Here is a 16,449-nt window from a genome sequence, read left to right as displayed (position 1 = left end):
GGGTTATTATTCAGCCTGATTGGCAGGGACTGAGTTAAAAATTAGCATAATTGTTATGTCCCGCCCACCACTACCCTCCTTAGGTCAGTCAATAAAAAATGAAGGAATAGTGAAATAAGCCAAATTTATTCAACAAACATTACTATAGAACTTAAACTGAACTGTGCACCTGGGCAAAAGCCGGGCGGGTTTGGACTCTCTTCGCAGTGCAGCGAGAAGACCGTTCAGGTAAGTTCAACAGTCCTTCTCCACTGCACTGCTCAGAGAGTCCAAGGTGGGATATACCCAAGCAACACCTTAGGGAGGGTTAGGCTGGCCCAGGGGTACTAGAACACAAACTCTTTGTAATACTCTTCTCCCGAAGGCTGCCTCAGCAGAAGCAAACGAGTCCAAACGATAATGTCTGATAAAGGTTGTGGGTGCAGCCCAAGTGGCTGCTCTACAGATGTCCTCAATTGGTGCTTGTGTGGTCCAAGCCGCTGAGGTGGCTGCACTCCTGGTCGAGTGGGCTGTAATCCTGTCCGGTAATGGAGTTGATTTAGCCTTATATGCCTCAATGATACAGGAACGAATCCATCTGCTGATAGTCTTAGCCGAAACTTTCCTCCCCACTGATGCGGAAAGGAAGGAAACAAAGAGAGCTTCAGATCTCCTGAATGCAGTTGTACGGCGAACATATATTTTCACTGCTCTGCGAACATCCACTTTATGCCAACGGAGCTCCGATGGATGGGAGCCGTGGGTGCAAAAGTCCGGTAGAACTATATCCTGTGACCTATGAAACCTAGTGTTGATTTTAGGCATGAAACTAGGGTCCAAGCGGAGAGTCACTCTGTCCGGGTGGAAAACGCATAGGTCTGAGCGCACAGATAGAGCTGCTAGTTCGGAAACCCTGCGTGCGGAGGTTATGGCCACTAAAAAGGCCACCTTAAGAGAAAGAATGCGAAGGGAAACCTCCCTCAAAGGTTCGAAAGGAGGAGCCGTGAGGGCTTGGAGGACCAAAGGCAGGTCCCAAAATGGAAAATGGTGAATTACCGGTGGGGACAGGTTCGCTGCTCCTCGGAGAAAATCCTTAACCCAAGGATGGTGAGAGACCGGGCAGAGTGGGTCTGGCCGGAGTACAGTTGCAATGGCAGCTACCTGTCTGCGAAGGGTGTTAGGAGTTAACCCCTTGTCGAGGCCCTTCTGCAAAAACTCCAGGAGGTTAAGGACTGAGGAGGCAGAAGGTAAGATTCCTTGTGTCCTACAAAAGGAACAGTACGCTGCCCAGGTCGCCTGGTATATGCGGGTGGTTGAGGGACGTCGAGCCGCCTGTATGGTGTGGATGACATTATCCAGAACTTGTTTTTCTCTCAAGCGGTTCCCCTCAATCGCCACATGGCAAGCTTCCACCACTGTGGGTCCGGGTGAATTATTGAGCCTTGTGACAGAATCAGATGATGACACGGAATCCTCCATGGGGGAGACATTGATAGGTCCATCAGGTCGGCAAACCAGGGGCGCCTGGGCCAGAAAGGAGCTACTAAAAGTATGTCCGCTCCTTCCGCGATGATCTTGGCTATTACTCTGTGTATCAGACTGACCGGAGGGAAGGCGTATAGGAGACCGGCCGGCCATGGCGATAGGAGTGCGTTGGTCTGCTCGGCTCCCGGCGCTGGGAACCGGGAGAAGAACCGTGGGACCTGGTGATTGTGTTGCGAAGCAAACAGGTCCACTACTGGAATGCCGTAACGGTGGACTATCAGTTGAAAGGTTTCTGGATTCAGGGACCATTCCCCCGGGTCTATTGTTGTGCGACTGAGCCAGTCCGCCTGCGTATTGTCCACTCCTGAAATATGTTCTGCATGGATGGAGGCTAGATGAATCTATGCCCATGACATCAGGGCATGCGCCTCCTGCATTAGGCGGTCCGACCATGTGCCCCCCTGGTGATTTATGTGGGCCCTTGTTGCCACATTGTCTGTGATGGTCCGTCACAGTCTCTGAAAAGGTCTGCAGTGCTCTGAAAACTGCCCGTAGTTCCAGGAGGTTGATGTTGGGGTCTGTCAGGTCTAAGGCTGACCATCTGCCCTGAGCAACCTGGGATCCGGAATGCGCCCCCCATCCGGACAGACTTGCGTCCGTGGTGATTGTCACCTCCTGATGGAACAAGAAGGGAGAATCCTTGGCTATTGCAGGTGATGTCCACCAGGGAAGGGAAAGCCGAACTGCTGTGGTCAGGTGCCCTTGATGCTTGGAATTGCTTAGCCGAGCCCTTTGGAATGGAAGAAGAAGCCACTGCAGGGGTTGGACGTGTAGCTGAGCCCATGGCACGATATTGATGCATGAAATGAAGACTCCCAGCAGTTGGGAGAGCAGTGCCAGGGGGATTCTGGTGCGGCGTGATATTGAGTGTATCAGTGTCCGTATTTTCCGCTGTCTCTCTGATGACAGAAAGACCATGCCTGATGAAGAATCTATTGTCGTACCCAGGTGAAGCAGATACCTGGTTGGGTGCAAGTGGCTCTTGTCGTGGTTGATTGTAAATCCTGCTCTTTGAAGACAGTCCATCGTTTGGGCCAAATCCCGGTTGGCCCGCTGAGGGCTTCTGGAGAGGACGATTATATCGTCTAAGTAAGCTAGCAGCCGTATGGAGTGTGACCTGAGATTGGCTGTTAATGCATCCAGAAGCTTGGTGAAGGCCCTGGGTGCTGAAGACAGGCCAAAGGGCATGGCTTTGTACTGAAAGTGCCGGTCTTGGAGGCAAAAGCGAAGAAACTGACGGTGTTGCTGATGAACCGGAACATGTAAATACACCTCTTTGAGATCGATGGAGGTCATCCAATCCTGATGACGGATGGATGCCAGGATGGTTTGTAATGAATGCATCTTGAACCTCTGATACCGGATGTAAATGTTCAGTTGTTTGAGGTTCAAGATCAGGCGGCATCCTCCGGAGGATTTGGGGACCACGAATACTATAGAGTAGAACCCCTTGCCTCTCTGCTCTGCCGGAACCGGTTCTACTGCCCCAATGTCTAAGAGATGTTGGACCTCTTGAAGAATAAGAGATGTCTTTTGAGGATGATTTAAGTTGGGGCATTGTACAAATCTGACTGGAGGGGTCTGCCAAAAGTTTATCCGCAGACCTTGACTCACAGTTTCCAAGGCCCATGCGTCGGTGGAGATGGATTCCCAAAATTCGGTGAAGAATTGCAGGCGTCCACCTATGGGCGGGTTGTGGCCAGAGTCACTTCTGCTTGCGGAATCCCCCTCTGTTGACACCTCTGTAAGACCTGCGAGACTGCTGAAACTGGCGGTTCCTATCTCCGTATCTGCCTCTGTCAGATCGATAGGACGGCTGGGTATAGGTTCCCTGTCCATAAGTTCGAGCAGCTGGGGATGAAGTTGAGGATGTCTCCGGCCGAAAGGGCTGTCTGCGAAAGTACGGAGCCCCTCGCCTATCTTGCCTCCTCGCTGACCTTGGCAACACCTTTCTTTTATCTCTGTCCTCGATCAGGACATTAGCACCCTGATATGGTGCAGTGGCTAGGCGCCATTTCGATTTTACATCTGCCTGCCATGACCGAAGCCAAATCAAACGTCTGGCAGAGGGGTTAGTTGCCAGTGCCCGAGATGAAAATCTTGCAGACGCTAGGGTGGCATCTGCAGAAAACTTAGCAGTGGCAATGAGTTTGTTGACATCCTGGCAAAGTCGAGCGTCCTCTGGTCCCAGCCTTGAGAGCATATCTTGGAGCCACAAAATGGAGGCCCTATTGAAGAAGGAGGCCGCCGAGGCAGCCCTCAGGGACCAGGCAGAAAGTTGGTGCATTCTCTTGACCAAGTTCTCAGCCCTCCTATCCTCTGGGCGCAGGCCATCTGCCATCTCTGAAGGCACTACTGCGTTGGACATCAGTGATGTGACAGGAGTGTCCATTGAAGGGTACTGGAGCAAGTCCTCCACCTCTGGGTCAAAGGAATAAAATCTTTTGTCAATAGCTGATGGACCCAGGGCTGCTGATGGGTTCTGCCAGGGCTTTTTAATATTTTCTGCGAAGATAGGCACTGCAGGGATATGCTCTGATTCCCTCTGGGGTTCATTAATGAGCCTGGCCGCTGGCATGATGCCCACCTCTTGGCCAGCTGGTTTTGATGAGTTATCTGGCAGCAGTGTGGCCTTGGCCTTATTCAAAAGGGTTCTGAACAAGGAGTGTCTGAACAGACCTACTAAAGGGGGCTGCTCTGGTAGGTTGGCCTCATCCCCTGAGAGCTCATCCTCTGCATCTGAGGCCATTTCACCTGGATCCAAGTCTTCCTGAAAGGAATCATGCAAGGAAGGAGCAGGAGCAGGAGCTGCCCAAGGGTCTGATCTGCTGGCTCGGGTTGGCAGAGGTGATGGGCGCTGCTGGGCACCCACTGCGATGCCCTGGGAATATGCAGACGCTATCATGTCCTGTAGTGAGGGGGACATCGCCTGCCAGTTGTCCATGGGGCCCCTGAGACCCGCTGCAGTCGGGGTAAAAGTGGCTGCAGGTGGCTGTGTAGATTGAGACCATGATTGGGATGGTCTGGGCCATTCTGCTCTCTGGATCCCCTCCGATGGAGGTGGAGCACTCAATGGGCGATCAGGAGATAATTCCCCAGCTGCAGAAAGGTGGGGTCCCTCAAAGGGAACAGCAGAGGCTAGGGGGCTTTGATGATGTTGAGGAATAGAAGTGGCAGAAGGACTAGGACCCTGCCTTGGCCTATTCAATTCCAACTGGGCCTCTAGGGCCTTGATTTTATTTTCAGCCTCCCTAAAGGCCACTGAAGATTGGGAAGACTTCCCTTTGGATTTAGAGCTTTGGCTCTTATCCTTCCCCTTGCTAGTGGAGGGGGCAACCGGGTCAGCCGGATTATTCTGTTGTTGAGACATTATTAATGATCAACACTCACGATACCGTAACACCAAAGGCTCAATACAGCAGGAACTGGAAAGCACAATCAGAGAGAATGCTATCTCATTCCCAGGAGGAACTAGTCATCAACTTCCTGTCAGGTGGTTGGGATAGACTGGTCTCCTAAATTGCCATGGTAACGCCCTTCTCCTTCCATGGAGGAAAAATGGCCCCGTGGAGTGCTAGCATTTGCTGACTCACTGGCTGATGGCCCCCACCGTTGTTCCAAAATGGCGTCCCTGGAAAAGGGAGGGGGGCGGGGGGGCGGAGCTCTCCTGCCCTCGTGGCTTGAGGACTCACCCTGCCTCATTGCCGGCAGCTCAGTTACCGCCCCAAAATGGCGATCTTCCTCCCGGTCAGCTATGTGACCTTAATGGGAGCCCCCGTTGTGGCTTTACAGCTATATTGCCCCCTGCGGTCCCGGTCAGCTATGTGACCTTAATGGGAGCCCCCGTTGCGGCTTGCGGCTATTTCGGCCACCTGCGGCTCGAACAGCTGATGCCTCCTTCGGGGAGCGTTGCGGCTTCCCCGCCGGTCTAAGCGTCTCCGCGGCCGATTGAGAGGCCGCCGAACAGCTGATCTCCTTTTTTCAGGACAGCCGAGCTGAAGAACGGTAATCTGGCGGCGGCGACGGGGGGGGGGGTTGAGCGCGAACGTCAGGGACCCCATAGGTATCCTCCCTGTCTCCAAGGCAGTGCTCCGGAGAGCAGAGGCCTCTCAGGGGTGAAGCGTCGGAGAGCAGTACCCCAGAGGGAAGAGGCTCTCAGGGAAAGTCCTTTCTCTCTTCTTCCTGAAACAGAAACAGAAGAAAAAGTTAGAAAAACACATGCATTTATTAAAAAGGAATTTTACTCTCCATAGAGAGGAGAAACTCAGGGTCCCTACACTATGACTGAGTTTTTTAGACTGACCTAAGGAGGGTAGTGGTGGGCGGGACATAACAATTATGCTAATTTTTAACTCAGTCCCTGCCAATCAGGCTGAATAATAACCCACCTTGGACTCTCTGAGCAGTGCAGTGGAGAAAGAGAGTATCACTGAAAGAGGGGGGGGAAAGAGTTGTCATTGCAAGAATGTATACCACTGGTTATCTCCACCTAAGTTGATCTGTCGATTCAAGCTCTGCTTGCTTCAATACTGTCAAAAGGCTTTCCATGAATGAATGTAGCCCTTGATAGATAAAAACACAGATCTGGTTCCGAAAACATTGTATAGATTATACAGTAGCTAAAAATTTAAGTTTTGTTAATTTTTATCAACTGAAATTCTTATTATGTATATCTTTCTTCTTTTTTTCTGCAAATCAGCCATGATTTTCTTTTTTCTCTGAAGGTCATACATACATGCATGAGCAATAAATAAATGATAAACAAATGAAGCTTCCTGAGAGACAGCACTTAATACCCATGGGTTCCCTTCAGGGGTGGGTTCTTCCTGGTTCGGATCAGATCTCCTGAACCACTAGTGATGTCACAAATCCGATTCAGTCACTGCTGGTCTGCTAGTGCCTTTTTTGCGTGTGTGTGTGTGTGTGTGTGTGTGTGTGAATTTTTCCCTGTTTGGATGGTTTCTCCCCATTCGCTGCTTGAAAAAGTACCCTCCTGCCCCCGGGTTAATACTGACTTTTTCTTTCTTTCTTTCTTTCTTTCTTTCTTTCTTTCTTTATTTATTTATTTGATTTGTATGCCGCCCCTCTCCGTAGCACAGCTCATCAGCTCTGTTTTGGGCAGATTCCAGCTACTGAGCCTGCACAAAAGCAAAATTGCACGAGGGAACACGCGTGTGCGTAAAACTTTTCAATGCGAACCTGTGGTGAAGGTATTCCCATATATTGGGAATGTTCTTAAAGATAGTCTTACCTCCTAATAAGCTGAGCCTGAAATGAGTCCCAGCATAAGGATTCTAGGTTAAAGATTTCTGTGTACTACAATAAGTACAAGTTCTTTAGGGTTTTCCAAAGATTATAAACCTTTAAAACTGCGCAACTAAGCTCATAAATTACCTTTTGCTTTTTCTTCATTTTCCTTTTCTCTTTCTTCTTTTCCAGAAATTGCTGCCAGGGAGTCAGATTATCCTTGCCTTCTAGCTTGTTTCTTACCATTTCTTCAGCATTTTCTTTCAGACCTGTAACCAATGAGAGAACACAGGCAGCAGCTCTTTACATCAAACCAGTATTTAAAAATCTGAATGGGATAGTATATTGCATGAGTGAAGTTTCACTAACAGGCCAAAAAACAAAACTAAAAAAAAATCTATCAATGTTGACTTCTTCTGAGTGGTCTGATTGGCACTTATTTATTTAGCAAGCCAGATAAACTAGTCCTTTTGAACAATTCCTTGCCACATTTTGTTGGATTCCACCCAATTTTCCTGTCTATCCAATCTGTATATTGCAGGAAGATTGGGGTTTCCAATATGTAAATAGGAATCAGTATACACAATCACCCTCTTTCTAGTCTTGGTATCAATATGTTGTTAGTTAACTATGGCATGAAAACAGATAGCAGAAAATGTATTGAAAAGGCCTGAAGCAGAGAAAATGAAGCTCTGTCGTTTTTTTTTAAACATAAAGGCAGTCTTCTCTTACACCTCATTAATAGTTTTGAAGTACTTATCTTGCAGCTGAATTCAGAAGGGATCCAGATAAAATCATGAAAAAAAAAAATTCCCTCAGAAGAAAAGGCTGCATTTTTCCCTCCTGGTTTAAAATCTAGAAAATGTCATTCATAGAGTTTTAATTAAGGCCAGATCTAGTGGCCTGTACTTGGGACTTCTCTGAGAAACTACTACGTTTCAGATGGTTGAGGAGGTAATAATCTCTTTTTTGGATGATTTGCCAGAAAAAGTATTTTTTTGGCTTCTACATTAAACCCTTCCATTTTCTAGGCATATTTTAAGGGGGTGACCATGAAAATAAGGCGTAACTGGTCACAGGAATAAACACGCTTTATTCATAATTTTAGATTTAAATTTGTTAACCTTGTTTTGTGTGATATGTATTTTTACTTCACAGACTGCAATATTTTAGATTTATATTTACATGGATAATTAACCAACCAAGACCAAGCAGGATACCCATGGATATGTAAGTACAGAGGGGGGTTTTCTTTTAAAAAAAACCCTACTCCAAAGTCAGGCCACAGCCATTATGTAATATTAATTATACCTTGGGTTATACCTTTACAAGTACTTTCATTACAGAAGGGCATATGAAAAGGCTTACTTACAAAAAGCTTTTGATATAAGAGGAAATTCAGGCTGCAAAGCTTTGATATGTTAAGAAAAAAATGGCAAGCAACCAGTTTCAACAAATCATTCTAAAATGGCTATATTAAAATATGGTCTAGCCCAGTGATGGCGAACATTTTTTCCCTCGGGTGCCGTAAGACCATGTAGATACGCTATTGCGCATACACAAGTGCCCACACTCATAATTCAATGCCGGAGTAGGGCGAAAACAGCTTTCCCCACCCCCCTGGGTGTTCCGTAAGGAACACTTGAGTACCAGATGTAGGGGGCACAGAAACAGATGTGGTTGGCTTTGCTCATTGAGGATTCAGGGTGGCTGAAGGGCCCACAACGCCAGAGGACTCGGACAAGGCTGGGGTAGTTTCACAAGGAGGCTGCAAATGGCCAGTTTCCCAACTTTTGGTAGCCCGGTAGGCTTGCATTTCGCCCTCCCCAGGCTCCAAAGGCTTCCCTGGAGCTCCAGGAGGGTAAAAATGCCCTCCCCCATTCCCCTGCAGGCTCTCTGGAAGCCAAAAACGCCCTCCCAGAGCCTCTGTGCAAGCCAAAAATCAAATGGTCAACACACACATGCACATTGGAGCTGAGTTGGGGCAACAGTTTACGTGCAAGCAAATATGGCTCCGCGTGCCACATGTGGCACCCGTGCCATAGGTTCACCATCACTGGTCTAGCCTAATTACCCTTTTCATCGGAATTGAGAAGTTGTCTTTTGTAGAAATTGTTATGTGAGGCTTTTCTTCTCCACATGTATTCCAGCACAGTAATTTCTTTCTTTCTGAGGTAAATCACTATTTACCTCAGTATCTGAATTGGGAAAATATAACTTGCAATAGGGAGCCAAACCAGGATAGCTAATAAGCTTGGTTTGAAAACAAAAGTGCAACATATATGTGGATGCATAAGCAACTGATATTTAGCAATCCAGACTTTCATTTCTCAGACTTATTTTAAGAACAATTATGACTATTTAAAACTGTAATGGAACTCTGCAAAAATGATCTCGTCAACAGCTATGTTCTGAAAGCACAAATTGTTCTTTAAAGCTAATCTGAACAGACAAAAGGAGGAAAGGGTTATGCTTCTGTGCTACTGGTTTTTCAATCCCAGCAAATAGAGCTCTCTCATATCAGGTATGAGAAATATAATGTGGTATGTAATGTAGAAGCTAAGACAATTTTGGATCAGTGCTTATAGCATGCGAAAATGCAATCAGCCTGTTCTAACCTATCTGCTCTTTGTAAAAAAAGCAACAAGCATGGCTAACAAATTAAGAGATCACTGAGAAAACTACATAAACAAATGGACTTTTTGCATGTTGATTGCAAGTGTTATTTTAAAAGGACAAGGTTAGGTGTTGAAGCATATTTTTCCATAGCAGGAATTCTAAAAAAAACTTGAAAGAGTTTTCCAGAGAATGGAATCAACCGCTCCATTTGGAAGAAGACAACTTGGATGTAATATGAAGCACAAAGGGAATGAATTTCTGGCACAAATTAGATTGTCTAACAAGCCACTTGCCAAACAATTTCCCCATTTGTCTAAGCAACCACAATGTGCAAAGCTGAAGCACTGTTTAGAGGAAATAAGAAAAAAATGGTGAGAAGTTGAAGGATACGCCATATTTCTTTCTAACATGTTCATTTGTAATGTTTGAACCATATATTTCTAACGGATCTGCCACAAAACTAAAGCGCTGTAAAAAATGAACTGTAAAGTTTTTCCCACCCTAGATTTCCTTAGGGCAGTGATGCTTAATCTTTTCAGCACTGAGTGCCGTATGCATGCGCGCCAGGACACCAGAATCTGGAAGAGAACAGCTGGCTGGTGCACAAGCTGCTCTTCTGGGTTCCTTCACGCAAATGCACGCCAGACAGCTGATCCGATGTGCCTGCGCACCGGCCAGCTGCTTTCTAATGATTTCTGGTGTGCATATGCAGTGCACATGTGCATGCCAGAACCCAGAACAAAGCAGCTGGCTGGCACGCAAGTGAACCCAAAAGAGCAGCTGGCCGCCGCATGCACACCCACAGAGAGGGCTCCGCATGCCACCTCTCGTACACACGCCAGAGGTTCATCATCATGGCCTAGAACCAGGCTGGTGAACCTATGGCATGCGTGCCACAGGTGGCACACAGAGCCATATCGGAGGGCACACTAGACTTTGCCCAGTATCAGCTCCAGCGCACCTGATTTTCGGCCTTGGGAAAGGCCGTTTCATTCTCCAGACGCTTCAGGAAAGTTTCTCTGAAGCCCCGGAGGCAAAAAAATCTCCCAACGGATAAACAGGAAGTTCGGAAAAACGCACTTCTGGTTTGTCATTGTGCTCTTTTTGCAATCCAGAGCTTCAGGAAGGTTCCCTAAACTCTCCAGAGTGCAAAAAACAGCACAATGGCAAACCTAAAGTGTGTTTTCCTGAACTTCTAGGCTTCAGAAATGCCTGTGCATATGTGCGTGGTGCAGCGTGGGAGGGCTGTGCGTGCATAGGGGAGGAAGGGGAGGGATGTGGGCACGCTCATGCATGCTAGCACACACACACACACACACCTTTTGGCACACAGACCAAAAAAGGTTCGCCATCACTGGCCTAGAATTTTGTTACTTAAAAAAAAAAAATGAAACATTTGTCCCCAATGCACATCTTCAGCACATATTCGTCTTTTATTAGATTTCACCTAAGCAATGATACCTCACTGCAAGATGGGACACAGATGTTTTCCAAAGTGAAAAGGCAGATTATGAGATGTAGAGCAGAAGAAATAAAAATACCGTATATACTCGAGTATAAGCCGACCCGAGTATAAGCCGAGGCACCAATTTTTGCCACAAAAACTGGGAAAACGTATTGACCCGAGTATAAGCCGAGGTTAGAAAATGCAGTGGCTACTGGTAACTTATAAAAATGGAAAACAATAAAATTACATTAATTGAGACATGTTTTAGAATATTTATTTTAAAGAAAACCAGTAAACTAGCTCTGTAAATTTAAAAGAGGGTAAACAAATTAACAATATTAACAATAAATTAAAAAGTAAAAAAAGTAGCTTGATCAGGAACAAAGCTAAAACCTAAGAGTTAAAATCCTTCAAAACTGGATTCCTTCTCATCATTAATTGGATTTACATTATTGTTCTGTTTTTATATATGCTGTGAGCCACCCTGAGTCCTTGGAGAGGGATTGCATACAAATCCAATTAAATAAATAAACAAACAAACAAACAAATAAATAAGTGTATCCAAAGAAGAGCTTCAGCATTAGCTGCTGTGAGGTTATCAGCATAGAAAACCAAATAGATAGATAGATAGATAGATAGATAGATAGATAGATAGATAGATAGATATAGATAGATAGAAAGATAGATAGATAGACAGACAGACAGACAGACAGAAAAATAGATAGATAGATAGATAGAAATAGATACAGATAGATAGATAGATAGATAGATATAGATAGAAAGATAGATAGACAGATAGACAGACACACAGACAGATAGAAAAATAGATAGATAGATAGATAGATAGATAGATAGAAATAGATACAGATAGATAGATAGATAGATAGATAGAAAAATAGATAGATAGAAAAATAGATAGATAGAAAGATAGAAAAATAGATAGATAGAAATAGATACAGATAGATAGATAGATGATAGATAGATAGATAGATAGACAGATAGATATAGATAGAAAGATAGATAGACAGACAGACAGATAGAAAAATAGATAGATAGATAGATAGATAGAAATAGATACAGATAGATAGATAGATAGATAGAAAAATAGATAGATAGAAAGATAGACAGATAGAAAAAGAATTCCTGTCTAGCTCTGCCTCATAACACATTATTAGATCCTATCCAAGCAAGGACAGCAACTACCACAAAATACCATTTTTTAAACAGTTTAAATCCTTTCAAAGGAGGGGGAGGAGAATCTGACAGCAGGGGGCCTTTTTAATCCGACTAAGGACAATGCAGAGAGAGCAAAGAATAGTTGCTCACCATTGCTTTTCCCCCCTCTCGGTTGGAGCAAATGGCTGCCTCATTTGCTTGAGGCAGGGAGAGGAACTACGGCGTGCCAGAGGGGACAAAAGCTGGTGCCTCCTCGCTCTGGCTCAAGCAATGGCGCCCTCGTGTGGTGACTTTGTCAATGACCCGAGTATAAGCCGAGGCTGTGTTTTTCAGCCCATTTTTTGGGCTAAAAAACTCGGCTTATACTCGCGTATATACGGTATGTCAAGAAAAAGCCAGGACCGCTTATTTCCATTTTCTTTCTGCATAAGGATTCTGCATATGCAAAAGCAATACTCTACAGACCTGGTACAGGTGGTCCTTGACTTACTATTGGGTGGGATCAGAATTTTGATCAGTAAGCAATGCAGTCATTCAGTGTAACTGCACCTGAATTTACAACCATTTTTACAGTGGTTGTATAATGAATCACACAGTCATTAAGCAAATTTAGCTTCTCTGGTTCATTTTGTCTGTCAGAAGCTGACTGGATCAAGTGGCTACAAAAAGCTGCAAAACCATCACACACCCGACTGCCAAGCGCCCAAACTACAATCATGTGACCGCAAGGGTGAGGTGCAACAGTCGTAACTTAGAGGACAGATGATAAGTCCCTTTTTTTCTGAGGCTGTCATAAATTTGGAACTGTTGTTAAATCAGTTGTTACAAGTTGAGAGCTATCTGTCTGGTTACTCACTATCTCAGAACGATAAATATAGTACAGTATTTGTGAGTATAATCATTCTGCAGCTGCTACAGTCTAGGGGTCCCCAAACTTGGCAACTTTAAAGATTTGTGGACTTCAACTCGCAGAATTCTGGGAGTTGAAGTCCACAAGGCATTTGTGAACTCCATAAGTCTTAACGTTGTCAAATTTGAAGACCTGTTTGCTAAATTCTAATACAGTGTTTCCCAACCTTGGCAACTTGAAGATATTTGGACTTCAATTCCCAGAATTCCCCAGCCAGCAAATGCTGGCTGGGGAATTCTGGGAGTTGAAGTCCAGATATCTTCAAGTTGCCACAGTTGGGAAACACTGCTCTAATACATCAAGCTGGGAATAGTCAAACAGCTGTCTTCCACAACTGTTTTGGTGGCAGAAAGACCTTGCTATCCCTAAAAAAAAGAATCAGTAAAGGTTTCACCCTCAATTTGTACCACTCTGTACCACAGAACCAAGCTCCTGGTTGAGAAATTCATGTTACAACCAAAATCAAAACAAAACAAAGCCCTACAGACATAGTGTAACACAAAATCTCTTTTATGCTCGTATTCCTTTTCCATAAGCCGGTATTTAAATACTTTTAAGCACAATAATTTGACTTAATATTAACTAATCCATAATTTGAGGCTGCAATCGGTATACACTTTAATCATGACATTTAAGTAATTTAGCCTTTCCCCCCCCCAGTGGAGAGATCAGAAATGGTCCACCAGTTCTAGAAAAAAAGAAAGAGTCACCTACCAGGAACCCATTTAATTTCCATTTCGATATCAGTGTCTTGTTGCTTCTTTTCTTTTTCCTGGATACTCTTTAGAAGCTCTCTGTATTTCACTATCTGGTCTTCATCATCTTTGGAATGTTCTTTAGGTTTACTGCCATCCGCTATGGTTTCATCATTACCTTTAAATAAAAGGGAAGTGAGAATCTTTCCAAAAATTGCTTTATAAAAATTGAAATTCAGTCAGTCATATTTGGAGGGGGAACATTGGGGGGGGGGGGAAGGTGGGAAACCAGAGTATAAGATGCACCTTTTTCCTCCCTAAAAGAGACTAAAAATTTGGGCGCACCTGAATGTGGTTTTTTCAAAGCTCTTTTTTCCACCCTAATGAGGTGCTAATTATCTTTTTTTCCTTACTACTCACTCAGAATGAGTTTTTTTCCAGCCCTAACGAGGTGTTGATTCTACCTCAAACCTTCCTTATCTGTCGGACCAGACGGTCTTTGTGCTTACTTCCTAAGAAAACTTTCTTCTGCCATAGCTGAACCCCTAAGCATTATCTTCCAAAATTCCTTCAGGACCAGCACTCTCCCCAAGCTGTGGTCAAAAGCAGTAGTCATCCCCATTTTCAAAAAAGGAGACCCATCACTAGTTGACAACTACAGACCAATATCACTATGCTGCGTCCCTTGTAAAATCATGGAATCAATTATAAATCGATCAATCACCATTTACGTAGAATCTAATAACCTACTATCAAAAAAACAATTTGGATTCAGAAAGAAACTATCCTACAACCTACAACTACTTCACTGCAAAAACATCTGGACTAACCACCTTGATCAAGGAAAACCCATTGATGCAATTTATATCGACTTCTGCAAAGCCTTTGACTCAGTGGTTCACGACAAACTTCTCCTAAAACTCAAATCCTACGGCATCTCAGGACTCCTCCACAACTGGATTACTGCATTCCTGTCAAACAGGCAACAAGTTGTCAAAATCGGAAGCGCCATTTCCACCCCAGTCCCTGTCATAAGCGGCGTTCCCCAAGGCAGCGTACTAGGTCCTACTCTTTTCATCCTATACATCAATGACCTCTGTGATAATATTGCAAGCAACTGTGTGCTTTTTGCTGACGATGTGAAACTTTTCAACACCACTGACAACACACTCACTCTCCAAAAAGACCTTGACTTTGTTTCAGATTGGTCTAACACCTGGCAACTCCAAATATCAACCAACAAATGCTCTACCCTCCACATCGGCAAAAAGAATCCAAACCTCACATATGAACTGAATAAACAAATTCTAGCAGCCAACCCACACTCTGTAAAAGACCTTGGAATACTAATATCAAATGACCTAAGTACTAAAGCCCACTGCAACAATATCGCCAAAAAGGCTTCCAGAGTTGTTAACTTGATCCTACGTAGCTTCTGCTCTGGCAATCTCACACTACTGACTAGAGCCTACAAAACCTATGCCAGACCCATTCTCGAATACAGCTCATCTGTCTGGAACCCACACCACATCTCAGACATCAACACTCTCGAAAACGTCCAAATATACAGTGGTACCTCGGTACTCGAACGCTTTGGTTCTCGTACATTTCGGATACCGAACAAAATTTTCGGCAAAAATTTGCTTCGGTATCTGAACAAAAATTCGGATACCGAACAGCCACAGAAAATTTTGTTTATTATCCGAAATGAGGGGACGGGGTGAGAAGGAATGGGAGTCGGAATCCAACCCATTCTGGCCGCCCACTAAACAGCCTCCCAGTCGTGCTCCAAGCTGTAGGGGGGGGGGCGGCTGCAATACCGGCAGTTTCGGGGAGGCTCCTTTCCTCAGTGGTTCGTCTTCCCTTTAAGCAGCTACACCAACTTTCTCCTTCCTGACGGCGGCAGAGGCTTTCCTTAGAGAAGCAGCAGCGCAGGGAACGTCAGCGGCTTTCCTTTCTCATCTCACGTTCCCAGCGCTGGTCCGCTGGCTGGGCTTATTCCATTCAATAGGGGGGGGCTTTGGCGGGCGCGACCCCCGGGTCTGCGAGAGATCGAGGCCGAGGGAGAGCGACGGGACCCTGGCGCGGGGCGGGGGAAGAAGAAGAAGGCAGCGAAAATGGAGGGGGGGGGGCGGAGAAAGGGAAACAATGTAGGCGCCGCCAACGTTCCAATTTTGAACGTTGCCAGCTTCGCTTTTGGAACGTTGGCGCCGCGACGGTTCTGAGGGGGCTTCAGGGCGATGGGGGGGATCTCTCAGCTTCCCGCCTCTCTCACTCGCGCTCCCTCTTCCGACCCAGCCCCGCCGCTCGGGATCTCTCCCGGCCTGCTTGCTCGCTGCCTTCCCAGGGACCCGAACCTGCTGGGAAGGAGAAAGTTGGTGTAGCAGCTACACCAACTTTCTCCTTTCTCCTTTCCGATGGCGGCTTTCCTTAGAGCAGCAGCAGCGCTGGGAACGTCAGCGGCTTGCCTGTCTCATGTCACATTCCCGGCGCTGCTGCTGCTCTAAGGAAAGCCTCCGCCGCCGTCACCACCGCCGGGAAGGAGAAAGCTGGTGTAATTGCTTAAAGGGAAGAAGACGAACCACTGAGGAAAGGAGCCCCCCCCCGAAACTGCCGGTATTGCAGCTGCCCCCACCCTTACTACAGCTTGGAGTGCTTAGACCTCAGATCTTTATCCCATAGGAAATAAAGGAAATAGGGGCTGGAAACCAATTAAACCCATTTCCATTATTTCCTATGGGATAAATTAATTCGGTACTCGACCAAATCGGTTCTCAACCACACTTCTGGAACGAATTGTGGTCGAGAACCGAGGTACCACTGTATTTCAC

At 45.7% G+C, this 16,449-nt stretch overlaps 1 protein-coding gene across 4 annotated transcripts in view; it reads right to left on the bottom strand.

Moving 5' to 3' along the window:
* Positions 1-16,449, bottom strand: part of ESF1 (ESF1 nucleolar pre-rRNA processing protein homolog) — a 112,889-nt gene that overhangs the window by 13,052 nt on the left and 83,388 nt on the right. For all 4 annotated transcript variants that reach the window (XM_070732622.1, XM_070732623.1, XM_070732621.1 and 1 more), the window contains exons 9-10: positions 13,638-13,796; positions 6,919-7,040 (exon numbers count right to left, since the gene is read on the bottom strand). In XM_070732622.1, coding sequence (XP_070588723.1) covers positions 6,919-7,040; positions 13,638-13,796 — 281 coding nt within the window. The remainder of the gene's footprint in view (positions 1-6,918; positions 7,041-13,637; positions 13,797-16,449) is intronic.

The sequence above is a fragment of the Erythrolamprus reginae genome, chromosome 1 (assembly GCF_031021105.1).
Source record: "Erythrolamprus reginae isolate rEryReg1 chromosome 1, rEryReg1.hap1, whole genome shotgun sequence".
Taxonomy (NCBI): Eukaryota; Metazoa; Chordata; class Lepidosauria; order Squamata; family Dipsadidae; genus Erythrolamprus; species Erythrolamprus reginae.
The sequence above is the reverse complement of the archived record's forward strand: the minus strand, read 5'-3'. Positions and strand labels throughout refer to the sequence as shown.